Source organism: Callorhinus ursinus, unplaced genomic scaffold, assembly GCF_003265705.2.
Source record: "Callorhinus ursinus isolate GAN/ISIS: 27379988/994484 unplaced genomic scaffold, GSC_fseal_2.0 scaffold11, whole genome shotgun sequence".
Taxonomy (NCBI): domain Eukaryota; kingdom Metazoa; phylum Chordata; class Mammalia; order Carnivora; family Otariidae; genus Callorhinus; species Callorhinus ursinus.
Genome location: NW_027397073.1, coordinates 10,564,629 through 10,591,151, shown reverse-complemented (window position 1 = coordinate 10,591,151; position 26,523 = coordinate 10,564,629). Strand labels below are relative to the sequence as shown.

The following is a 26,523-nucleotide window of genomic DNA, read 5'->3' as shown; positions in this document are numbered from 1 at the left end:
CGTGTGTGTGCGCGTGGCGGCTGAACGGCTTCCTTTCCAAGAGCCCTCACTGGGTCTCCAGGAGGTGCCCAAGTCTCAGTGGCTCCCCGGGCCGGTGTCGCCCGGCGCTGACAGCAGACAGCAGGCATCCGTCGCCGCCGACCACCCTCGCCTTCTCCGCTCCTTCCCGCCCCGGCCCGGCGCCCTCTTTCCTTCTCTAGGGCGCTCGCCCTCTCGCCCTCTCTCCGGACGCGCGCTCCCGCTCGCTCCGGACCTGGCGTCCGAGCCGCGCGGGAGAGCCGGCCGGCCCCTTGGAGCCGGCGGAGGCGGCGGGCGGGGGGCGCCCGCGGCCGGGGCAGCGGCCCCGCGCCCCGCGCCCCGCGGAGAGGGCTGTGATTGGAGCAGGAGCCCGCGCCCGACCAGCCGCAGAGGGTGCCGAGCGGGCGCCGCCAGTCCGCCCGGAGCGCCGAGCTGCGAGCACCGGGTCCCGAAGCGCCCGCGGGCGCCCGGATGCTGAGCGCGCGCCCTTGCGGCTGCAAACCCCCGGGTCGCTAGCGCCGGACGCCGCCGGGAGGGCAGCGAGGCCCCAGGTGAGTGCGTCTGCCTGCTGGGGGCTGCGGGCGGCGCCGCTGGGGCAGGAGCGCGCCCTCGGCGTGCGCCTCTGAGGCCGGACTCAACAGTGAGCGGAAAGCGGGCGGGGGGATCCGTGTGGAGTTTCCCTTGGCGTCCCCAAGTTTCTGCTGTGGGGCCGTGAGACGTTGCGTGGCGGGGCAGGACAGACGTGCGTACCGAGCTGAGGGCGCTCGGCCCCGAGAGAGAGCCTGTGGTGGCGGACGCCAGGTGCGGCGAGTGTTGGCGAGGTCAGGGTGAGAGCAGAGCCCAGCGCGCTCCAGATGACGTGGTAAACCCAGAGTCTGGACCGCTCTCCTCCAAGAGGAGCACGAGCGGGCCCCCTGGACCTGGGATGGTTGGGGGCAGAACTCCGCGCGGGCTGGGCCGCCAGGGTCTGCCGCGGTCCGAGGCTGGAAGGGGGTGTGTGCCTGCGTGTACAGGAGTCCTTTTAACCGTCCGCACTAGACTCCTTTTACCTTTGGAGAAGGTGGCACTCATCTAAGGGTGTTTTGCTTTTTCCTGTAATTAGTATTCTGCTGCTACGGCGCATCTACGGGGCTTGCCTCTGCGCAGCGCCCCGCTTCCCCTCCGCCTGGCTGTACCTTAGGTTTGCTTTGGGAAAAGGGCGCCCTGTTTCTCTGAATGCATGGTGGACTTCTTCGTGGGTGCACCTGCTACACGGCTAGTTGCCGGTGTTCAACCTCCGAGCGTGGATTAATGAGAAAGGACCTATTGCTGTATTGCCTTCACGTTTTAGATCGTTAACCTTACGGATTTCTTAGGTATAGTTCAGGTGAGTAAAGATTGGCAGTGAGTTCACCCAGCAGTGGGCATTTGGGAATCTGTGAAGAAATCATCAAGGAGTGGGTGTCTCAAGGCTTTGGAGATCTGCAAATTGAACCATGAATATACCTAAAACGCCTTTTATGTTGCAAGAAATATCTTCTCTTTATTAGATCATTTAAGTGAAATCTCTTTAAGTAGGACTCGTCCTTCATAATTCCTGTAACCAGACAGGTGTTCAGGTCATTTTCCATACAGAAGTAGATAAACAGAACTTTATGGGGGAAAAATAGAAAAAATGTAAGTAACATGTGAGTACGTGGCTGATACTAAGTGACAAGTATACATTTAAAAATCAAATTAACAGCACAAAAGCATACATTTTAAAAGAGTTTAGGGGCAGTAGCACCCCCCCTTTTTAAAGGAAAGTTTGCATTGATACACTGCCAACAACATCTAAATAGTTTTAAGTGTGTCTTTATCAAGACAAGTTGGTGTTGGGGCGGGGAGAGCTAAGGAAAGAAGTAATTACATTGGAAGCTTTCAGTAACTCACCGGAAATTACTTTTTCCCCCCAAAGAACTGGTTAGACTTTGTTTACCCAAGCTCTTGTTACTATATGTTAAAGGAAAATACATTAAGAATCTTTTTCTTCATGTTTAGAATTATTTGGAATAGTATGAATAAAAATGCAAAAGAATTGAGGCAAGTAGTAAAACTGGCAACTTTGTGAAAGTCTTGCTTGTATGTTAGTGTTTAATATGGAGTGGAGTGGCAGAAACAATTAGATAGCATTCAGTGTTAATAGTCTTATCTGGCAAAGTCTGTGGTTAGAAGAATAAAGCAAACAATCAGTAGTGCGGACCATCACCGTGCTAAGCTATTACGGTTTGCAGCTTTAGTAAAAGGGCATTGTGAGCTTACAACGTGAGATATTATTGTAATTAAGGGCTGCAATAAGGTCATTAGAATTGTGTTGACAATCAGCTGACAGACTCACAACTCTTCTTAAGTCTACTTTTTATATAATAGCACAGAGATTTTTCCTTTTTTATAAAAGGGTAATTGTAAAGCATCTGTGTTACTGCAGTTTACCCTTGAATTGACTCTAGTTTTTAGTGTCCATTGAAAAAGAAAGGGTAGGGAGCATACTGAGTTTTGGCTATTCTTCAGCCTTCCTAGATCTAAAAATCAACCCACTGTGTCTCCTCAGGCGTGATTTCTTTGCTGGTCGACCGATTATTCAGCATTTTAGTTGTTTCGATGGCAAAGCTGTTACAAACTTCTCAGAATGTATGCTGATACGAGGAGGTGAATACATCTTGGTGTAGAGTCAAACACTTTCTTTGTCAAATCTTCTAGAAATCTTTTATAAAGTACTGAGCCCATAAATTGTTCAGTGTTGTGAATATTTATGCTTGAGTGATCTTTGCCTTCCCTGATTTTATAAGGTTTTGCATTTATTGTGTTAGTGGTTTGTAGCATATCACGGTTCTCTCTCACATACACATAAATGTTCCTTTTTCTTTTTTCTTGGTTGGAAGGCTTCAAAGTCTTAGTTTAAAATGGGAGTTTCAGAAACTTCTAAAATAACTAATGCACATTAGTGTATTGCAAATGGATTGTGATGGAGGCTTTTCTCCTTGGCATGAAGGCCTCCCTTGCTTCTAAATGGAGTGATAAAGGGGAGCTGAGGACAAGAAAAAAGGACATGTGATCAGAGTCCTGTGTGTGACCATCTTATCAGCCTCTGACAAGCAGAGCAGATCTAGCTGTAACCAGCAGTACGCGAGTGCCTCCTCTGGGGATTTGCTGGTTTTGCAGAAAGCTACCCCTACAAACATTTCCCCCTTGTCGTTCTGCAAGATCCCTCGCTGACAAAATTATCAGTGCAAATGACTATGCAGACATCTGTCCATATATTCATCTCAGATTATACTCTAGATTTTCATTCTGGTAGAATTTCTTTTAGGTTCTTTTGCAAAATGTTTATTGAAACATAATTCCTTTTATTGAAGTCACATGAATCATACCTGGCTCAATGTAAATGCTAAGGTAAATTAAAAAATTGAAACTGATATAGCTGAGATATGTTGTTGAAGAACAAAGGAAAAACACTTTAAATATAATTTTTCTGTTATAATTGTACATACATATGTATAGTACATATATATAATACTGCATATGATATTATATAAGTAGCTCAGAAGGATGTGGTTTTTCATTCTTGTTTTCTTTAAATTTACATGGGCTTCTTCCAGTTAATTATAAACTCTTGCTCCTCTTTGTTTTTCATTCCTTTACCTATGACAGAAGTTATTTGTGCTTAGTTAAAATTGACTCTGCAATCCACTTAGAGAAGTTTTCATTCCATGTCTGATAGCCAGATGCACACTACAGGCTGTGTGATTCATTTCCAAGGCCCCTGCCTGAATATTTAGGCCAGTTAACGGTAGGAGGCTGTGGTCTGTGGTTGTAATGTTATCTGGCCCAGGGAGCTAATGGATTTGATCGCAGTTTCTTTATGTGAGAAGTCCCATATCACAGACGGTCCCCAGCCTCACTAATTAAAATATAAAAAATTAGACCTTTTAAGTAAAAAAGAAGAGGGCTGTTTCATCAGTATTAACATTATTGAAGCTAATATTAAACTTTCAATGGTGTACAGATAAAAGAAATTAAGTAATAGAAGCTAAAGATGGAAATATTAAATCTAGAATGATTATAGTAAGTTAGGAGCAGACAGTCCTTTCAAAATATAGGATTTGTAGCAACAACCAAATAACCTTATATACATATACATCCTTATATCTGAAGATATTTTTTGAGTTGGTACCCTATTTCTGAAACGGTGAGCTACTGTTTACATTTCAGTGGAAACAGTTACTATAGTGTTACAGCCCAGTAGGTATTCTTTGATCACTCACCAGATTTAGAAGGGAGAGGCAGTTTTAAAGTTGGATCCTCCTCACAGTGCTTTTTGTGTATCAGATGAATTACAATCCTAAACAACAGATCCCTTCACTCCCAATCTCACTCTGTACTCCTGACCCTTCTGGATCGGAATCCTGATGATCTACTTGGGAGAAATCAAACTCATGATCATATAGAAATCTGAGTAGGAATAAATTTACTTTTCTTGGCTTTTGGAGAAATACGATAAAAAATAAAAAGGATCTTTAGTGTCAGCATGAGAAATGTTTAACAAACTTTTTCAGTTTTCTGTTGTAACCAGTCACGCCCAGTGCCATCAGGAACTTGCTGTGTGACTTTGGGCATTTCTCTAGAATTCTGTAGATTTTGGTTTTCTTAGCAAAGAAAGAAGAGACTGCCTTACCTTAGGTTTTTCTAATGTCTGTGCTGGTTCTCTGGTTCCACCATTCTTCAAACATCAGGAGCAGTGGGTTTAGGGACTTCTTTACATTGTTTTGTTTTTTTGTTTTGTTTTGTTTTTCTTTTCCCAACATGAACCCTCAGGAGAGCCAAGTGATTACCTTTTTCAGCACTGACGTGATATTCTCTCTATCCCATAAACATTATTCTTTTAAGAGCTTTGCTTGTATGTGGTGGTTGGGAAAAAAAGAAAAAAAGTGTGGCCACTGCTCCTGAAATACTCCTTGTCCTGGATTACTTTCTGTTGTGGAGTTATGACATCTGCTTATTCATGAATGGGAGTTTAGAATACCTTTTCTCTCTTTTTCATTGCCCAAATGCATTAAGTGGGTCTACTTTAAAAATAAACAAAAGCAGCAATGGACAAGTATTACCCTTGTTACAAAGCAGACTCCCCTAACTTTGTGTACAGAGAGAAATCGCAGTGAGGACCTCAGTGGTGACAGGAGGCTGCTGTCCTGGGGAAAACAAGAACAAATGAAAGTCTTTAAAGAAGGCATTGGATGAAGCAGGAGGAGTCTTTTCTTTGAATTTAAATAATGCTATTAAACACTCAAGTAGTATTCTCAAAAGGCATCTTTTGTCAGCCTGAAAAAAGAACTAATATATGGAAGGTTGTTCTTAAAGCAATGGTAATATTGTCATCATGCCCTCTAACCACTGAAATGGTATTATTTCTGCTTTTGAACATGTATATTGTTCTCCCTCCATAAGGATCCATTAAAAATACGTTGCTTGTCAAAATGTAGTTCAATTTTAAAGCAGTCTTGGAAATGACAGTTTCTTCCCAAAAGACCAACAGCAAGATTTTTTGTTTTGTTTTGTTATTGTTACAACTGTAATTTTTTGGTACTATTATGTTTTATAAGTTAGTGAGCAAAACATCTTTTTTTTTAAAGATTTTTATTTATTTATTGAAAGAGAGAGAGAATGGTAGAGAGAGAGCATGAGATGGAGGAAGGTCAGAGGGAGAAGCAGACTCCCTGCTGAGCAGGGAGCCTGATGTGGGACTCGATCCCGGGACCCCAGGATCATGACCTGAGCCGAAGGCAGTCGCTTAACCAACTGAGCCACCCAGGCACCCAGTGAGCAAAACATCTTAGGGAGTATCAGTTAGATGCTAGAGATGTTTGGCAGTCATCCACTATGGATTTTTCACATTCTTCCTTGATTATTTTCTATCAAGTTCACTGACTCCTCAAATGTCATTTTTACAATTGTTTTTGTAGAAAATGCAAATGACAGAATGTATTTTGGGGATATCATGTTCCATATAATTGTGAATTGTACTGATTTTTTTTAAAGGCGAGACACAACTTCTTCAAATCTTCTTTAAATTGCCAGTAGATAATAAACCATGTGTTAGTGTGGTATACATTAAGAATATTTCAAAAACAGTTTCGGACCTGTATCTGATGCAACAACTCCGGGCACACAGAGCATAAGCATCTGTCCCTTGTCTGTCATTTAGAGAAACTGTGTTGATTGATAGTCTTTAACTGAGATAAGCCATCGGTTATTTACACTGGACTGCACAGAAAATGTTCCACTTTAACTTTGCCACAGGATCTAAAAATAGCAATATATTTCATTTTAACGTAATTGATAATCATATTTTATAGCTCGAGTTATTTCTAGAAGGCATTTAGCACTTTTAAAGAAGCGGTCTAGCATATATAAATTAATTGGTAATTAGGCATGTGTTTAAAACTACTCTTATGGTTCTATATTTATATAACTGGCTGAATGTGATACATTTCATACTACTTGTCATGTGTTTAGCATGTTGCCTTTGATTTAGATGGGACAGGCTCAACAACATCTATGCTTTTGCTGGTTAGTCGTTGGCATGCTGATGCATAAAATGTATTTTTTGTTATTAAGGGGATTTTAGCCATAGGTATGAACAATACATTGTATTAAGAGTATGATAGTCGCTTGATCTGATTTTTAAAAGTGGTTTCACAGAGATGTTAAGTGGAGCAGAAAATCTAAGAAAATTTTGTAATAATGAATTTGTTTGGGTAAAATAATATTAGCTATTAAGGTTAAATGAATAATAAACTATCTACTTGGAAATAATTCTTTGCCACTTAGTTGAACAAAAATAACTGGAACAAAAAAGGAGCATGGTAAAGTGATTTCAGGTCAAATAACTGATGTTGGTTTAGTAAATACTGTTTGACTGAGTCTCCTCCCCCCCCCTTCTTTCCGTTTTGCTTCAATCCACTTAAAATTTCTTTTTTGAGGATTCATTTTGTATTCTCTGGATTAAGGTGTGTTGTGCTGATCACAGTATTAGTTGTGATTTACATGTATCTTTAGTTTGGCAAAAAAAAAAATGTATGTTTAAAAATATGTTTTATTTTTTGATAGGGATTGCATTCAATGTGTATGTAGATTGCTTTGGGTAGTATAGACATTTTAACAGTATTGTTCTTCTAATCCATGAGCATGGAATGTTTTTCCATTGACGACATCTTGTCATCTTCAATTTCTTTCATCAGTGTTTTTTGGTTTTCAGAATACAGGTCTTTCACTGCTTTGGTTAGGTTTATTCCTACATATCTGATGGTTTTGGGTTCAGTTGTAAATGGGGTTGATTCCCTACAAGTTTTAGCTTCAAGATATCAGAGAGAGAACATTTTAAATCTTATTCAGATATATAGTATATACATATATATTTTTAAAATTTTAAGTTATTAATCCAGTAGCGGCCACCATGGTCTTTCAAACATCTGGTTGGCTCCTATTCATTTCTTTTCTCCTCAGATAGAACCTATTCCTGTTGTTTTTCTCCTAGCTATAAAGCTACACATTTGTAACTGTCTAGAATTTGACTTAGATCTGCAGAAGTTTCCTAAACTGTCTACCAACATATCATTGTTCTGCACTGTTTTTTGTTTTTTTTTGTTTTTTTTCTGAGCCAGCAATAGTGAACTGGTCGGCTCTCCAGACCTCCAGTGGGTCACACCCTTAAGCTTTCCCACAGAGGACACAATGACACATGACACTGCTTGGATGCAGGGGTCTCTGCTTGTTTCTAATGTGACTTTCCCCTTATTAACGCCTGTCTATAAAACTTGGGAGGCAGAAGGAAGGGAGAAGATAAGCAATAGGGGAGCCTAGCAGGGAAGGGTGCACAGCTTGGCTTTGGGGCATGGATTTGCGAGTCAGTATTTAATCCATTGTGAAAAAATGACAATGATTGTGATTGTGTGGTCAAATTCATTTATATGTAAAAAAATGTTATCGTGGTGCCTTGATATGTGTGGACATCTACGGGAAGATAGGGAGCCTACTTGCAGTAGGAAATCTCAGGTTCACATTTTGATGACTTATCTTTGAAGACCACAAATAACTGAAGGTTTTTCATAATGGGTCAGGGCCCTTCATTTCTTTCATGCTATCTCAACATAGGTCAGGATGAGTTGGGCTGAACTATTGTACTGGTCTTTACGTTGGAAACCAGATCTGCTTGTGAAGGAAGGCAAGGATTTGGGGAGGCCTGATGAAGGGCCATCTGTCCTGTGATTTTCCCCCTTTTGGATCAGGTGTTCGTTCATTCCTGGCAGAGTTAGTCACTATCAGAAATGTTGATGAATACATATGAAACCCCCCTACTCCAATCACAGTCATTCACACATGAGTTTCTAATTTTCTAAGTGCATTCTACAACGGGCATTACAGAATCATTTATCTGCCACATAAAAGAGAATTTTATCCTCCAGTTATGTACACAAAGCCATTTAAAGTATCCTTGTACACTCTTATAGACCTTCGAGAAAGGTAGAGAAAATTTAGCTCAAGAGCCTGGCAGGTACTTCAAATACTGCAGAGAAATATAATGGAATTTTTTTTTCAAAGGGATTGTGACCCATAAACATGGAAGAGCTACCAAGGAATTTATATATTGACTTACATGGTTAATTTACCATATTAAAAAAATAAGCACAATGAAACAGTTTGTAAATGTGTTCCAAAAGTCAATTGTGTGTCTGCTGCTCTTCTAGATACTATGATACAAAGACAGGGTGGACATTCCTGTTCATCAAGGTCTATGTTAATAATAGCTGCCTTTAAAATGCTTCATTTAAATAGGAAAGTACAGAACTCCTGGTCTCTTTCACAAATATTGACTCAGTGACTTCAAAGTAATCCATAGTGTGTTCTGTGTCTGACTTCTTTTCTATGTTCTGGCTGGTTTGATAACTTCACAATCTCGTATGGAAAAGAAAGGGTCTTCAAGAGGCAAGAGTAATTTAAACATCTCCTGTTAAAATTCATGCTAAATTTCATAAATGTGAAAAATGCTTCTTTTACAGTCCTATGACTTAAATCTCTCCACCCTTTATTAACAATGTGCACTTTTTCACAGCCTAAAAAAGCCAACAAAACCAATTCTCTATAATTGTCAAAAGCAGACAAGTTACATCTGTAAAAAATATATGTAAGATTTTATAATTTAGTTCATCTCCCTCATTTTGCAAATGTGAAAAATGAAATCCCAGAAGGATCCAAGGTCATATAGCAAATAAAGGAGGTTTTAGAGCAAAGACCCCAACTGATCCTATTCCTGGTCCAGATTATATTTCTTTTTCTTATTAGTGAAATTTTTAAGCGAACTCAAATCTCTCCAATTCTGATGCCAGTCTTTGACTTATAAAAATCACAGAGGACATGCCTTGGGAAAGAAAGTATTGCATTCTTTTTTTTCTTTTTTAAGTATTTTGGTGCCATTGTTTATATTCATCTAGAATTTCGGGTTCATGATCCATGTAGTTCCATGGCACTGAGACTAGAACTATCAAGAATGTTTTCATTCTGTGCAAGAGTTGACTAAAACATTTTCCTATAAATAACATTTAAAATGAAAACGTCACAAACTAACATAACTAGAAAATATCAAAATAACCCCCAACAGCTTTTTTTAAACTTTTTAGGGCTTTTTAGTTTTTCATGATTTGCTTATCCTACAAAGTAGATGCAATTATTACCATCTTTGTTTTGCAAGTTAGAGGTTTAAGACCTCATCTTTGGAACTTATCTTAAAATTTAAGTCACATGTCCAAGAATGCATAACTAAGACAGGAAAGAGTCAGCATTTGAATCTTTATCTGATACAGGTGTCTGCACTTTTTCCCAGGGTATAATTTTGATAACTCTCGAAATTTTGAATTCCAAAAGTTCATTTGTTACTTTGTTTCTTGAAGTTGGATGCATTTCATCGTGTAACAATATTATCAAGTTCACCTGAGCCATAGAGTAGCTTAAATAATATAACTATCTCACATTTAAAAAAAATTGTCTTAGGGACCAAAGTAATTATCTCCTTGTTTTTATGAGAAAGCACGTTCTCTCTTGAGGAAGTAGAGCAGTGAAACTGAAATGTTCTTCGGCCACATGGCTCCCGTGCTAGACAGTCCTGTCACCACAACTCTAAGTCATCCCCCTCCATCCCTACGACTCTGTCATCGCCCTCCATCCCTGGGGACATGATTTGCCACTGGCATGAAGGGAACTACATGATCTTGGCCCTCCACATGCTGTCAAGCCATTCCTACAAGGACCACTACCTGTGAGTTCCTGGCCATGACTCCTAACTCATTATAGACTAGTCCATACTAGTTTTTGTTTCCCAGTCTAAGCACCTACTTACCTTCTTTAACTACAGATAACCTGTCTTCTCAGGTGGGTTAGCTCAGACCTCCCTGCAATGTACGTTCAGACTAATGGAGGGGCCTACGTTGGAATACAAAGATACGACCCCAAGTTACTCTTGTTTATAATTCCAAGTCTTAGAACAACTAATTCTTCCAGAGTGATTTCTAAATGGACCAAATTCATTTTAGATGCTTAGATGAGAGATTTGGATTTTAATAGGAGATGTTCATTGCACAGACTGCAGTAATATGCTCCAATCGTAGTTTACTCTTCTGGTGGTTCTCAGCGTACATCAATTAGCTGTACATTGGATTATTCTGTAATGCCCTCTGGAATTTCAGAACTTGATAGGGATATTTTTCACACGAATATGTTCATTTGAATAGAGCTCAAAGTCAATGCAACCTGTTTCTCAACAGTTGTGTCGACTATTTTAACATATTTAATACATTCCATTTTTCTTCTATTAGATAAAGCATTTTCCATAAGCAACTTTACTGTCAGAAATCATCTAATGAGTCACAGACACTCTTGTTACAGGAGAGACGGGTCAGAAGATGAAAAAGCTAATAATATAAAGACAGTGTATTTGCTACTTTGTTAGGGAACTATCTTTTGGCTTCATGTTCTTAAAACTCTATTTTTCTTCCTCTCCCCCCTCAAAAAAAAGCAAATGTGAACCCTCACCTTAAATTATCCTATTGTTGATTTATTTATAGTCAAGTGAATTTATAAACCAAAGTACAGCATAGTGATTTAAAGAAGCTTTTTGCCATAAATTCTTATTCCTCTATGTTTTGGGGTACATTTGGAAGTTTGTTTTGTAACTGATTTTATATCTTGCATAAACAAGAATTCTGTATCTGAAATACGTAGACTTTAGAATAAAAGTTGTTTTGTTTTCATGCTGCTGCTGGAGTATTCTGGGTGCACACTCACTGTGAACGGGGCTCACAAATACAGTTGAGTTTGCACACATCTCTAATGATCTATTTAATTCCATAAATATTTAGGGAAGAAGGCCCTACTATGCAGAAGTCATGCTGTAAGATGTTCAATAGATAATTTGCTCTATAGCGTGACCTAACATGCTACACAGCAGACATGACAATAGGTTTGAAGGGTGGAAAATGGAAACTACTGAGCTTTGCAGCTGATCACAATCAAATCAGAACACATCAAAACAGCTGGTGTTCTGTGACTCAGAATCAATCAACCCGTTTTGAATCACCTCATACTTCTTTATTTCTCTTTACAGTTTCACAGAAGAGATTTAAACCAACATATGTCCTTCCCATTTGGTTAAATCCCTGCTTTGAGCTGCTTTGCTTTTCATATTCTAATACCAATGAATGAAACTGACTGTAATATAAAAGAAAAAAATAAAGGCTAGCATTAAAATGATTTTTTAACTGATGTCGCTCCATTTGTATCAAGTAAACCATATGTTCAAATAGAATGCCTGCAAGAAACACAAAGTTTTAAGATTATGTTGTGGAATGAGGATAATTCTGCATCAGCAGTATTTATGTGATTTATACATGTGGCAAAGTCATTGTAAATGTATAAGTTTATAATTAATAATTTAACAATTATGCAAATGATGGTATCTTGGGAAAATCAATAGTAAGTAAATGGAAGTTAAAAGTTATGATGTGTTTTGGTTTCTGACACTAGCTCTTCTTTTTGTTCTGCTAGGTACCTGTTACACCATTCTTTGGCGAAGGTTATTCAGCAGTGGTGACCCCTTGCAATCGAACACTCTACAAATTATTATCTCTGGACTCCCAGCTGACACCCTGCCGGAGGCAAGAGCTACTAAGCCAACTGGAACTGTGCCTTTTCTCTTGTCAAGGTTTTTTTCTTACACAGGAAAAAGAAAGAAAAAAAAAAAAGATGAAGTTGGGCAAAGTGGAGTTCTGCCATTTTCTGCAGCTAATAGCTCTTTTCCTGTGTTTGTCTGGGATGAGTCAAGCAGAGCTCTCCAGGTCCCGATCAAAGCCCTATTTCCAATCAGGGAGGTCCCGGACCAAGCGCAGCTGGGTGTGGAATCAGTTCTTTGTGCTGGAGGAATACATGGGTTCAGACCCTCTCTATGTAGGAAAGGTAGGGCATTTGGCCTTTCAAAGTCACAAATGATTATTGTGAATGTCTGTGTTTGGATAGAGAACTGCTCTTTTTGCTTTGGGGGTGGAAAATGTAAACTATTACTCCTGTGAAATAGTTCATGAAGTTTTTGGCATTAGCCACTTGGAAATTATAGTCCAGATTGTTATCCATACGTTGAAGCCATAACTTAGGGAGTGATGTTTATTTCTAGAAACAGAGGAGGAGTCTACAGATGCCTAGTTAACCATGATTGTGGCACACTAGTAAAACTTTTATTTCCAAAATTAGAACAAGAATATTCACGAATAAATGAAGAGTAGTGGGTGCTTATAGGCAGTTGGTTTTTTAGCTTCTTTTTGGGGGCGGGGAGTACTATATAAATGATGCACATACTAACTTTATGCTTATATATGCTTTTCTGATACTTGTAATTTATTTTTTTCATTAGCTTTTCTTTTTTTCCTTTTTTGGTTATTATGTTAATCACCATACATTACATCATTAGTTTTTGATGTAGTGTTCCATGATTCATTGTTTGCATATAACACCCAGGGCTCCATGCAGTACGTGCCCTCTTTAATACCCAGCACCAGGCTAACCCATCCCCCTCCCCCCTCCCCTCTAGAACCTTCAGTTTGTTTCTCAGAGTCCAGAGTCTCTCATGGTGAGCGCTGTGAATTGTGTAAGACTGCTTTTCTGACACTTGTAATTTAAAGACTGCAAAGTGAAATTATCGAGCCTATTGTCCCTCATTTATGAGCAATTCTGACCCACTTTTCTTAGTGATGGTCTTGTTTTGATGGATCCGTTGTTTTGTTTTCTTTTTTTAGATTTTCCTTTTGGTTAAAAATGAATGGGAACAGAAGTCAGTTTCTAATTGGTATCAGACAAAAATGGGCAGTTTGTGGTACGTGTTTGGGGGCCAAGTGGTAGCCAAATTGGGATGTTTTTTCACAGCTTCTTTCTGTGTGACTATTTGGGTAGGGGATTTCCATTCAAGTGCTTTCTGAACTGAAGGCCCTTCGAGAAAGCATGGCCCTACCATCCTCGTAACATGTTCCCAGTCTCTACTCTACTGCAGGTTTGCTTATGTAAACATTTTCCAAAGTTCTCAGCTTTGTGCTTGGTACTGGTAAAGAGTTTCTAAGTAGCGCACACCAGCAAGGTATCTATACATCTGCATTTCTGCTCTTCACTTGGCCAGTGTTCTGCATCTCTTCCCGATAAAATGAAGCACAGCAAACTGATGAATTTATCCATGAGTGAATTTTCAACTTTGAATAACTGAGAAAGAATCTTTGTTATTTATTCCATGGGCCATTGTTTCATTTGAACACATCTTAAGGAAGAGGGGAAAATCTGTTTTTGTTGGTGGGGTATCTACATAAGTCAAAGTAATCTTTATTATTTTATTCCTTTTATGCCTCTATATTTTATAAATACTGACTGATACTGTACTGTAAACAAAGAGGACCTGAACAAGTTAAGAGTTTCTAGGCATGTGGATTAGGATGTTTTTGTGGCCCAGTGGTAGCATTTTTCTGCCCTAAGAAAGGATATGTAAGTACACAAGAGTTTTTGTGCATATATTTTTATAGCCATTGTACCTTTATCAATAGTACCATCACATAGACTGTGCATTTACTTCAGTTCTCTCTCAATCTCTCTCATTCATTTTCTTGTCAACAAAGTGAGAGCAATAATCATTATGCAGTGTTATTGACTAGGAATCAGGCCCTTAATTTCATTTATTTTTAATGCGTAGTTAACAGATTCATCAAACTTTTTTCAGTAGATAGGTATATAATATTCAATGAATTCATAAAGAGTCAGTAGTTATGAGGTGAAATCACACTTTTATGGGAATGTAAAGTTTTCTAAAGGCAACTGAAATATTCCCGTTAATTTAGGTTTTAAGTGGAGTTGCCCGAATGAGGTTGACATTTTGAAATACACATAATTTAAAATTTTAAAAATACCCTATTTTAAATTTTAAAATTTTCACATCATAATTGAGAATGCTTATATTGAATCCCTGTAAGGCCATTTAGAATTACAAAAATGCATACCCCTAGGTGACTTAAATTCCAAATGCATATAAAGCTACTAGGCGATGCTATTGAAATTTTTCTAAGAGAAATTGTGTGGTTTCTTGATTAATGAAAGAGATATTCTGTGCTTTTCTTTCAATTAATCAGAGACCATCACTTAGTAGATTTTATGTGACAGGAAACAAGTTTGTGCTTATCTCTTGGCAGGCTGTATATTGGGAGTTCAGTACTGTCATTCACGGTAAAAAGAATGTCCAGGATGGTAAATAGGTTAAAAACAAAACAAAACAAAAAACAAAGCCTTGATTGACAAAAACAGACAAGTCCAGGAAAAGGACAGTAAAATAACTTGAGATGGAAAGGGAATTGATAGACACAACAGGCTGCAAAGGGGCAATTTATATTTGCTTGGAAGAAGGTGGCAGAGAACTTGAATAGTGTAGATTGTACATATGAGATGATGAAATGATTCTCCTTAGGTTGGCGCTCTGAATAAAAAGTTATAATAATGACTTTGACCTCTACATTTTCGATCACTTGGGTTATGTAGAATAAACATATTTTCCTTTTTTTTTAATTGAGGAGGGAAATGCCCATGAACAAAAGTTTTCACAAGACCTAGAAAATGAAAAAAATTATAAATGAAGATGTGAAACCTGGAGAGGCAGATGTTCATGGGAAGAAAAGAAGGCATGCAGTCATTACTTTTTACAGACATGCATTTAAACCTATACTAATTAGATGGTTGGACTCTTAGTCTTCCTGACAAAATCTAGTTACTTAATTTGGAAAATATAATGTCCTTGATAAACTTGATAGCTTAATTTGATCACATAATGGATATTACAGTGTGTGTTAAACTGACTACAGTTTCATTGTGGACTCTACCACTTCCTAATAGTTCTAGAATTTGTGTTAAATTACCTAATAGTACTAAAATTTACCTCATCTCTAAAATGGGAACGATGATACCTATAATTCAAGTGTCTTTCTGAGAATAAATGAGATCAAAATATTTGGAACATGTATTCATTTAACCTAGACATTCTGTTTATCTACTACATATTGTTTATAAAATGACCGCATTTGGATGATCTGTTCCATTATATGTCCAGTGTTGTATTTGTGATCCTTCAGGTGAGAACAGGCATTATTTTATGTACTAAGTAGTAGTTAAACTTATTGCAGTTATTTAGGAGAATAGTCTGTGTTGGGTGTGCTTAGGAAAACAGCATGTTTTTAATATTTGTATATGATTAGACTATGGCAAAATATGATTAGGAAGCAGATGATTCTGTCTTGAATTCTGATGTCAGAGAAATGATACCTGCAATTTTTAAGACCATTGAATTTGGAGATCATATTTATGGCTGGTGGGCAACAAGATCAGTTAAATGACTGTACAGTAAATAAAATATGGTCTTTATGACATTGAGGATAATGAGGTCAGAGGATGCTGTGACCTTTTTATTTTAGCCAATTTCCTGTGTTTGTCTAACATAATAAGTCAAGATCAAAGCAGAACAGTCTGTTGAAGGGGGACCAGGAGGTCTTCTAGAACCTTCACCAAGAGACCTTCATGGTATGCAATTCTGGGCTGTGTTAGAATTTGGCATTTATCATTAGCATCCCACCTTATTCTTGTGATACCAACTAATAAACTCCTGAATCTAAATGTATAGACTTAAGGAAACAATCGCTAGACATTACTGTGGCAGAACTTTTTGTTGTTGTTATTATTGAGGTATAATTGATATATTACATTGTATTAGTTTTAGGCATACAACAAAATGGTTCAATATTTCTATGTATTGTGAAATGGCCACTGCAATAAGCCTAGTCAACATCTGTCACCCTACACTAACATGTTTACAATTTTACCTTTTTTTGCGATGAGAACTTTTTAAGATCTCTTCCCATAGGAATTTTCAGATATGCCGTGGAAGATCATGAACTATAGTCGCCATGCTGTGCAGAGTACCATTTTAAAGAGTAACAGTGCACCATTCCCCAAGAGTATTTCTTAATTACCGTCATGCCTGTTTTCTTGTCCTTCTACAGGGAGAATGAGGCGGAGAGTCCTTTCTTTTCCCCCTGTGACTTCATGCTTCCTGAATTGGTTATTTGAAGTACACAGGAAGTAGCAGTTTCTAGCCATCTCATTGCACCACAAGGCACTTTTCTAGATTAGTCTTTTCCTCACCTTGGCATTTCTCACTTAACGTCCCCTACTCATCTGACCAAAAAAAGAAAAAAAAAAAAAGTCTAGAGAAGCCCATGGGCCTCGGCCTCTGTTCCGGGTATTATGTGTTTTTCATCTCTCCTACCATAATGGGCTGCCAGCCGATCCCTGCGCTCTGGGCTGTTACTTTCACTGAAATGTCTGCTTCTCTAGCTGTTAACATCACTCTTGCCTTTTCTGCTGCTCCCCTTTTCCCCCTCATTCAGGGAGAATTTATACCTGTTATCCCATTCGAAATCAAATATATAGAAATGCAGAAATTCACTCTGCTTTAAATCTAAGCTTGCTGGAAAAGAAATAAAAAATAAATTTAAGCTTGCTGGAAAGTGTTGGTGAGCATTTTCAGTGCATTTAATTACACCTCAGCAGTATCTCCTACCAAGAGATTCTCTGTCTACTGATAACTGAAGCTACACTCAGTGTTCCAGAAAGGAAATTTTCTTCTTTTTTAAAAAAGATTTTATTTATTTCTGAGAGATAGAGAAAGAACATGAGAGGGGGGAGGGGTAAAGAGCAAGGGAGAAGCAGGCTCCCCGCTGAGCTGGAAGCCCAATGTGGGACTTGATCCCAGGACGCTGGGATCCCGATCTGAGCTGAAGGCAGACCCTTACCTGACTGTGCCACCCAATCTGAGCTGAAGGCAGACCCTTACCTGACTGCGCCACCCGATCTGAGCTGAAGGCAGACCCTTACCTGACTGCGCCACCCAGGTGCCGCCAGAAATTTTCATCTTGAAGATAGATTGTGTTTAGAAATTGAGTTCTGAATTAGATTCCATAACTGGGCAAATTTATATTAAATACACAAAAAGAAGATAATCACAAATATTAGTTACTTAGGAGCATGTTCATCATGGTAACATTTCTATTTTGTAGATTTGGGAGGGGAAAAATGCAAAAGTGTCCTCCAAATATGTAGATTACTTAAGGTTGGCTCCAGTCTTAGAAGAAGGCAGATAGTTTGTTTTCCTTCTGTATATACGGAAAACCAATTTTCACACTATTTTTATAACCAGAGTGAATTAAGAAGATCCTCGTTCTTTCTGTTTCTTTACTGACAGAAATGTGGAACTCTTGTGGCTTCGAAAGGAATTTGCACATGTATCAGCTCTATGGGATACAAATAAGTTTAGAATTTTAGAAATACTCTTTTGGCGGTTATTTTTAGTTCCTATAATATCCAATGTAACTATAAAGTATTAAGTGCATTTTCTTCACATAAAATCAATAATTCAGAGTCTTTGTTTATTTCCTTTAAACTATGAGGGAAATAAAACATGTCAGATTTTGCCGCTAAAATGAGAAAAACCTATTAATTCAGTTTAATATTGCTCATTTTCTCTTCAATGTTATCTTAGGTTAGAAATGAAGGTTATAATTACCAAAGGCTTTATCAAGTGAGACTGACTACACAGCTTAAAATGGAGGAAAGGAAGCTTACAGTTACCCACCTAATTATAGTCAAACTAGATAGTCTAGATTAGCTCTAAATTTTCCGATTATGTTGATCAGAGTCATTTAAAAATGCTGTCATCTTTAACATGTGTTTTTGTTTGTACATATTTTACTTGTCATACGTTTGGTGGTGGGAGAAGCAAAAATTAAAATAACGTTCCTGGTATACCATTGTGTTTTCACATTGTACGCATGCTGTGTTTTTAAGTGCAAAAGACGGGAGATAACCTGAAATGATGGTATCGGGCCTTTCTGTAGGAAGTGCACTGTAATTGTTTGACAAGCTTTATATGTAGGGCTCATTAATACAGAGTTGCAGGAATTGCAGCAATTTCTGTAACTCACCAAGATAAATGACAGAATTAGGTAAACAGGACAGTCACGGAGCCTTTGCTGGTTCAAGCATATCTAGATAAGAACTATATTGGAAGGAATTTCATCCTAATCATTTTGCATGATTTATATTGATTATCTCTCATTGTGTTTATGATCAGCAGAGAGAAAGCGTGGTTTGTATAAATATGCTTAACGTTATATCCCCCAAATTCTCTTTGGCATGCTATAAAGCTGTTTTGTGTTCTCTCTCTTCTTTTCTCTCTCTCTCTCTCTCTCTTTTCTTCTTCAAATACTTATCGAGGAACTATTCTATGATAGGTATCATGTGAGATAGGAGAGTTTAAAAAAAAATAAAACAAAAAACCTCTTCTCCTTCATAAAATTTAATCTGGTTGATAAGCCAAGCAGGTAACCAGATGGCATTGGGAAGTAGTAAATTCTACAGGTAATCTACAACTGTCAAGGTGGGAAAAACAGAGGAACTAATTCATGGATCCATGAACAAATGCTTGTATGAGGATGCCTCTGTGATTTCATAATCCTTTTATACAATCTTCAAATCAAAGAAAAAAAAATCACTTTCTTCGAAAGTAGGACAGAGTCTTTTAAAATTGTATTGGGGGAAACTTTATATAGTAGAAAGATCAGTAAATAGAAACCCTAGGTTATACTTACAAGTTTCTCATTTTGAGCAATGCTCTTAAAGCATAATAAAATTTTATCCTTACACTGTAAAATGGAGATCAGGTAGGTGAACATTTAACACATTTTATTTTAAAATAATTTCAACTTCCAAAAAGTTGCTGAATACTGTTCCTAAGCCCAGCTTCTCCAAATGTTAGTATCGTTACATGATGACACCTGCTATTTAAACCAGGAAATGAACATTGGTATAATACTATTTACTCAACAAATTGTATTCAACAATTTCTGATTGTTACAGTACTTTTTCTGATAGGAGCCTACCCAGTATCACATCTTGCATTTACCTTGTTTCTTAGCCTTTTCCAGTCTGGGATAGTTCTTTGGTCTTTCATTGTCATTCTTGACCATTTGGTAGCATATTTTACAACCTAGCTTATTTTCATGTTTCTTCCTAATGGAGACATTCTAAGTGATGTAGTTTTGCCAAGGATGCCACAGAAGGAATGCTGTGCACTTCTCAGTGCATTCTGTCAGTAGATACAGATGTTGATATATTCATTAGTAGTGATGTTGACTTTGGTTGCTTGGTTAAGGTGGTGTCTGCTAGATTCTTCTGAGAATACATGTGAAAGTTTTGAAATCTTGAAGGAGGTATAAAACTATGCTCTCACTATGAATTGAAATACTACAACTCGTTTGAGGGGGGCTTATTGGCTGATGGTCTGTTGTCCATTTTTAGGGATGAGGAGTGGATTCATCTGAAACGTGGGTCAAGTTTAAATCTATAATACCATCAGGTAATGCCCATAATCTTATATAGTAATTGATTTAATTTCTCAAAAGCACATCAATTTAATATGTTTCAGGGAAATTGATTTTTTTTTGAGCCCAGGCAATAATATTCTCTATAGTCCAGGATTCCAAGATGTTTACTGATCTAGAGTTAACAAGAGCTTTTTCCTCCATTGTTTACAAAATATAATGAACCATTTTACACTGGAAGGTGAGCCACAAATACTTAAACCTCATAATTGTACATAAACATTGTTTTAGAAAATAATACTCAGAGTTCACTAATGTAGAAGTAGCTCAAGAGAGTGCAATCGAATGTCGTACATTTTAATATAATCACAGGATAGTTGAAATCTAAACAATGAGTAGAATTATATTTAATGTTTGAGAAGATTTAGTAATGACAATTTCTCCTAATGATCCCTTTCAGAGGCTATAAAATTTGTTTCGTGGTCAATGCTGATTAAATCTTCAGAGTTAGAAAGGAGCCATTCTCCTATTAGAAATGAGGTTATTGATACATTTGGAAGTAAAATTAGTAGAGTAAGGGAACAATCATTGGAGCTATAATTCAGAAGGGTTAGAAAACAAATCTGGATGCTTATATCAATTTTGAGAAGTAAATTTCTGGAAAAAATGTTAATAAGGTGTTTTAGGTCTACAAATATATTTTGTTTTCTTGCAGAGTATCAGATCATGTTGTGTTACTGCCAAGCTCTTTTAGCATAGTTTTTGAAACTTTTACCTTTAAAATGGCATGTATTCAAAAAAGAACAAATACATTTACGGGGCTGTCAAATCATTTTATACCACTTACTAAAATTTAACAAATCTTGAAACTGAATATGGTTAGAATAATAAGCAATGGTTGTAATGCAGAGATTAAATGATATTTAGCCAGGACACAGGAATATTAAAAATGAACCGTAGAACTGAAATTTTCAGAATAAGGTGTACAAAAAGAACAAACTATTGAGAGTCTGGGAAGAAAGTATTTAGGACTTTCATCCCATTTTCTTAAAACTGTCATCCTTTAAAAATTCTCATCTTTGGTATATGAAATATACAATATACTTAAGGAGTTTTAACTGATAACTACCTTTTCAGACAAGTGGGATGACCAGTAGCCCATCCCAGAGGGGGTTATAAAAGAGATAAAGGAGTTTTATAACCAACTGGCCCTACCTTGCAGGGCAGTATTCCATTGAGCTAGTGTGGGTCCATGGAGTATTAGTTAGGTAGACCTGGAGCAAGATAGGCTCCAAAGTTAGTGGAGTTTACTTTTGCATCTCATGGCTTACTATTTCAGTATAAGGGAAGGTCTGAACACATCCCAATATATGGCATCTAGAGAAAAGGAAATGGTCAGGAAAATACTCATGTTGGACTCAGCCAGGCTTAGGTCTTCTCGGGCCAAAAGCCTGGGAGTTACCTTTAGAGCTGTCACTACACAAGCAAAAGAGTGAATGAGAGAGATAGAGCCCAAAAGATGTGTATATGTGTGTTGGGGTGGGGGTAAGGGGAAAAAGATAGTACGGTGAGGCCATCTACATTCCTAGTCAAGTTAGAATCCTTGTCTTCTGTAAGATAAAGGCAGAAGACTAATTTCTCAAGATGGGGCTCTGTTACTGGAATGGTAATTACAAGAACCAAAATGATTAACATCATTCCAGCAAGTTTTGTGTGTAAACAGTGTGCAATTATCTGATAAGAATGCTTCCCTTAGAATATTTACTTATCTTCTTAGTTAAAATGCTGACATGTTTAAAGGTATTTAACTGAAAACACACAATCAAGATTTGGACAACACATACATAATGCTCAACAGATGTGAGTTTGAAAGATTTGTGATGATCACTAGTGAAATTAGTCAAACCCTACTTAAATTAGATTTTTCTGATTTGTGAGTCATTTAAGGGTCCACATTGGAGCAGAATGTGTGTGGAGAGTAAAAGATTACACATTCTGCACTTGGTTTGAAATGACGAAGAAATAAAAGTCAGCATTTTCTTTTTCATAACATATTTGAGAAACTCAGTTCTGTATCTCACACCCACTCTATCCTTGACAGAGTTTATATAATTTTCTCAACTGAATCATAACAGAGCTGGATTTAGGCGGCTAACTAATTTTGCTTATTCAGGAGAAGCAGATACTGGTGAGTTATAGTCATTGGGATTCAATGTAATTATATATAAAAAAAATGAAGCTACCATCAGTTAAAAATGATTGCTAAGGAATTAGGTGAGGAATATCACATGGCTGTCGCACATGGAGAGAGCTGATTTGTCATGCTAGTCACACATGGAGTATATAAAGAGATACAGAGCCACGTCTAAAATAAGTAACTTGAATTGTACGACAGATACGCAACCTTGGGAATGGGCTTTCTACAAAGATTAGTATCAAATGATGGGATGGTATTATAAAGCTTGACATTGAAATTAAAAATACAAGCTTTATTGCAAAGGATAAGTTATCTTTTTAGTTGATCATTATAACATTTGCAAATAGACTTTTACCTGTGGTGTAACAGCTAGGTTCAGTGAATTTGGGAGAGCAGTTGTGGAGTGTAATGATCTGAAACAAGACTGTTTTTCCCATTGATTAGATCATTTGTTGGAAACATGAGTCCAGTTGATGGTGGTAAATATATACAAATGAATGAAGAGGATTCAGGGTTAGGGTTAGAAGGAGGTGGTGCATTCTGTTTCAGATCCAATTAAGATTTCACAGTGGAATTTATGATGAAAAACATAGGGAACTAATATTCCAATTATTAATCTCTTCTAATACATATATTTTTTAGTGCTACTTTCTTCACGCTGTCTGTGGTTTCTGACTTATGTTTAAGTTTGATTCTCTGTAAACTCTGGGCACACTGACAAAGTCTAATTTTTCACAGCACTCCATTTTTAATTTTCTACCCTGAGCTGAAGGATGTGTGGGAGAGATTGAAGCTTTAAGGAGGAAGGAGTTGAAGCTACTTCAGAGGATAGCTCTTTTTATTATTTTTTTCAAGCAATGACCTCTCTTGGAATTTAGCAAAAACAAATTTTGTGCAATTTTGGTTATGAAATATGCATTATCACAAAGATTTTTTTTGCAAATCACATTTCCTTAATAATGAAATCTAAATATTATGTAAATATCAAATATTTTCATCAAAAGAAAATCTATTCTTTTTTTAAAACTTATTTTTAATATTAGAGCTGCCTGGGGCTTTAAATCTCATTCACTATACTCTCTTTCTGAATTCATAAATTCTTATGCAGTAACTATGATGGGTGATCAGGTAGCCATAGGTCTATTTTAGTTGGGGCAGGAATGGTGGTAAAAACACACTTTTCAGTCATGTGAGCTGGGTTTGAATAGTGGCTCCGCCACTTGAGAATGGTGTGAAATTTAAGCAAATAACTTATTTTTTCTCATTCATTCACTTATAAAATAGGAACAACAATATTAACCTCACAAGGCTGTTGCAAGCATAAAAAGAAGGATAGAATTAATACAAAAGCATACAATAAAGTATGAAAGTGAGAGAGTGTATTTCCAAAAGTGAGTGAGCTTCCTGAGGAAAGAGATCTTGTCCACTACAAATGTGGTGCCTGGATGTACTGGATTGACAGCTATTAAATGCACAGGAAACTCACAGAAATGGGTTGCACTGGAGGTATGGTGAGAAGAGCTTTAGGACAACTCTTAAATTTTTAGGAACTTGAGTTATACTTGGCTCTTAAAGTATTTGAAGGCAGGGGCACCTGGTGGCTCAGTCAGTTAGGCATATGACTCTAGGTTTCGGCTCAGGTCATGATATCAAGGTCCTGGGATTGAGCCCCACATCCTGCTCCATGCACAGTGAGGAGTCTGCTTGAGATTCTCTCTCTCCCTCTGTCCCTCCCCTGACTCTCACCCAGTCTCTCTCTCAAATAAATAAATCTTTAAAAAATGAAATATTTGAAGGCAGGTATTTTGCATCCCCCAATTTTAAATAATGCTTGAAAAGATTAACTTTATCTCAAGCATTTCATTTATGACATGATTTCCAGAATTTTCCTCATACTTTGCTTGTTTCTCAGTGTCTCAACATATGACAATCAGGATTAAACTTCACTAATTTATAACTGATCCAGTCATTTCAAAACAAGAAAAATGGAGATTTTAATTTCCCTCGGTATGAATTCTGCTGTTAACACAGCTATGACTACATTACTTATCATTGTTAGTATTATTGTTATTAGAATTATCATCTCTTGAAGAAAACAATGCAAAAAATCAGGGTTCGAAACTAAACATATATGATCGTAAAGTAGTGAATACACAAAAGGAAGCTATAATAAAATTGAATATTAACTAAGAAAACCAAAATTGATCTCTCCAAAAACTGTTTTCCTCAGAAAAATGTTAAATGAGGAGCCTAGTAACTCTTCTTCCAGAGCACACTCTTGAAAACTTCGGCACAGGTTACCCATATTGGCTTTCTTGTACCCTTCCCTTCAGGTGTCTCTGCATTCTTCTGTGGTTTTATAAGTTAAAATGATCTTTTTTCATACATTCTAGGCAGAGAGACAGCTTATCACCTTGTTAATACGTCCCACAACTATGAGGCCAGGACATGGCATTTTCCACGTTACTGAGTCTGATGCATCTAAGTGAACACCATTCCCTGAGGGCTGTCAGTGGGAGTGTCTAAAGCTACACCAATTCTCAGACCGTTTCCAGGCTACAGTCTGCTGGTAAGATGCGAGGCCCGAGAGACAGGCCTGATCCGAATGATAGTTCTCCCACCCTGATGACCCATGGTCATGGATTTTGCCACCTCTATAATTCCTAAGATGGCCTGACCCTGCTCTAAAATCTGCCATAACCCAGCAGAAGGAATAAATAAAGAGAAAAAAGGTTGGGGGAAGGAGATAGGTTATTTTAGAGCTGTCTGGAGTGTTCAGTGCTAAAGATACAAGGAATATTTCAGTTTTCTGATAAACATGTAGAGGATAAAAGGAAACTGGGATTAGACCCCACAAGTCATGGCTTTACAAAGGTAGGATGGAAATATTTTGTTTTGTTTTCTCATAGGGAATTGGAAATTATGCAGCAATATGTACGTTTCATGATCATATTTGGATATATTACCTAGTATGAGTGGTAATGAATTGGTAGATCATGCAAGTGCATAGAGAGGAAGTTTAGCCTAGTTGTTAAATCCTACCTCAGTCTCATAAATCAGGGAGATCTGAGTGTGAATCTCAGCATCACAATTTAGTTAGAAATTAATGTTTCTGTCAGCTTAATCTCCATTAAAATGGGTTCATAATAGGCCTTATGTAATAGTTGTTAAAACTGTAAAGTGCTTCATGTTAGTACATGGAAAACATTCATTAATGGTTATCTGTTATTGTTAATAATAGTGATACATATTTTTACTCTGCTTTCAATCTCTATTTTCTATAATTAACCTGAGTCAGGTGTTTTCTTTTAAAAGAATATATTTTTTAAAACAATCTGTAGTCTAAGGAGAAAACAGAGATAAACGTAAGCAGGATTCATCACATTGTCATACTTTGTGACCACAGACAAGTCCTTTAAATTACGTCTCCTTATCCTTTACCTATCACAAGGGGACAGTAGATAGAACCTCCAATGGGTGACACCTGCTAAAGTGCTTTGAAATATATAAATTATTAAACTTTGAATTTATTTCTGATGAGAAGAATAATTACTAGTTATATTTATGAAATATTAGGGTAGGAACAGAATTTGCACCTCATTGATAAGTAATACTTTGATATGTACCATAAAAATACTTTCAGGATTTGACTGTTTTAAATATTATACATTCAGGATCAAATCAGATTTAAAATTACATAAGACAACTTTTCAAACCACACATTTGCAGAAAGGGCAGAGCACACACATGCACACACAGAGGATTGCTTTATTCTCAAATACTTTCCAAATCCAGAAAGCTCTCTTTGAGAGTTTCCAAGGAGCCAGGAGATTCCATTATCACTAGGATTCTACTGAATGACAGTGATGCTTAATAGAACTAGATAAGTGAGATTGCTTGTTAATCTCTGCTATTTTTTTTTAAGACGATACCTTACGTCTGAACTTCATCTTTATTTGGTCTGAAGTTTGGCTCAAACCTATTATTTGGGTTTACCTATTCTATACTCGTTGAGTTCTGAATTCAGAAACTGAGTTTGACTAAATCATTTTAGTTCCAAAAATGGAACTCTTTATTTTTATTGTTTTATTTTTTAATAGTTTTTTATTGTTAATTTTAATGTAAAACCATACGTTACATCATTAGTTTTTGATGTAGTGTTCCATGATTCATTGTTTGTGCATAACACCCAGTGCTCCACGCAGAACATGCCCTCTTCAATACCCATCACCAGGCTAACCCATCCCCTTACCCCCCTCCCCTCTAGAACCCTCAGTTTGTTTTTCAGAGTCCATC

The 26,523-nt window shown here is 37.5% G+C and overlaps 1 protein-coding gene across 1 annotated transcript in view; it reads left to right on the top strand.

The window, feature by feature from the left end:
* The first annotated feature begins 444 nt into the window (after positions 1 to 444).
* CDH7 (cadherin 7) overlaps positions 445 to 26,523 on the top strand; it is a 132,160-nt gene continuing 106,081 nt past the window's right edge. The window contains exons 1-2 of the mRNA XM_025886673.2: positions 445 to 569; positions 12,130 to 12,537. Coding sequence (XP_025742458.1) covers positions 12,328 to 12,537 — 210 coding nt within the window. The 5' untranslated portion in view covers positions 445 to 569; positions 12,130 to 12,327. The remainder of the gene's footprint in view (positions 570 to 12,129; positions 12,538 to 26,523) is intronic.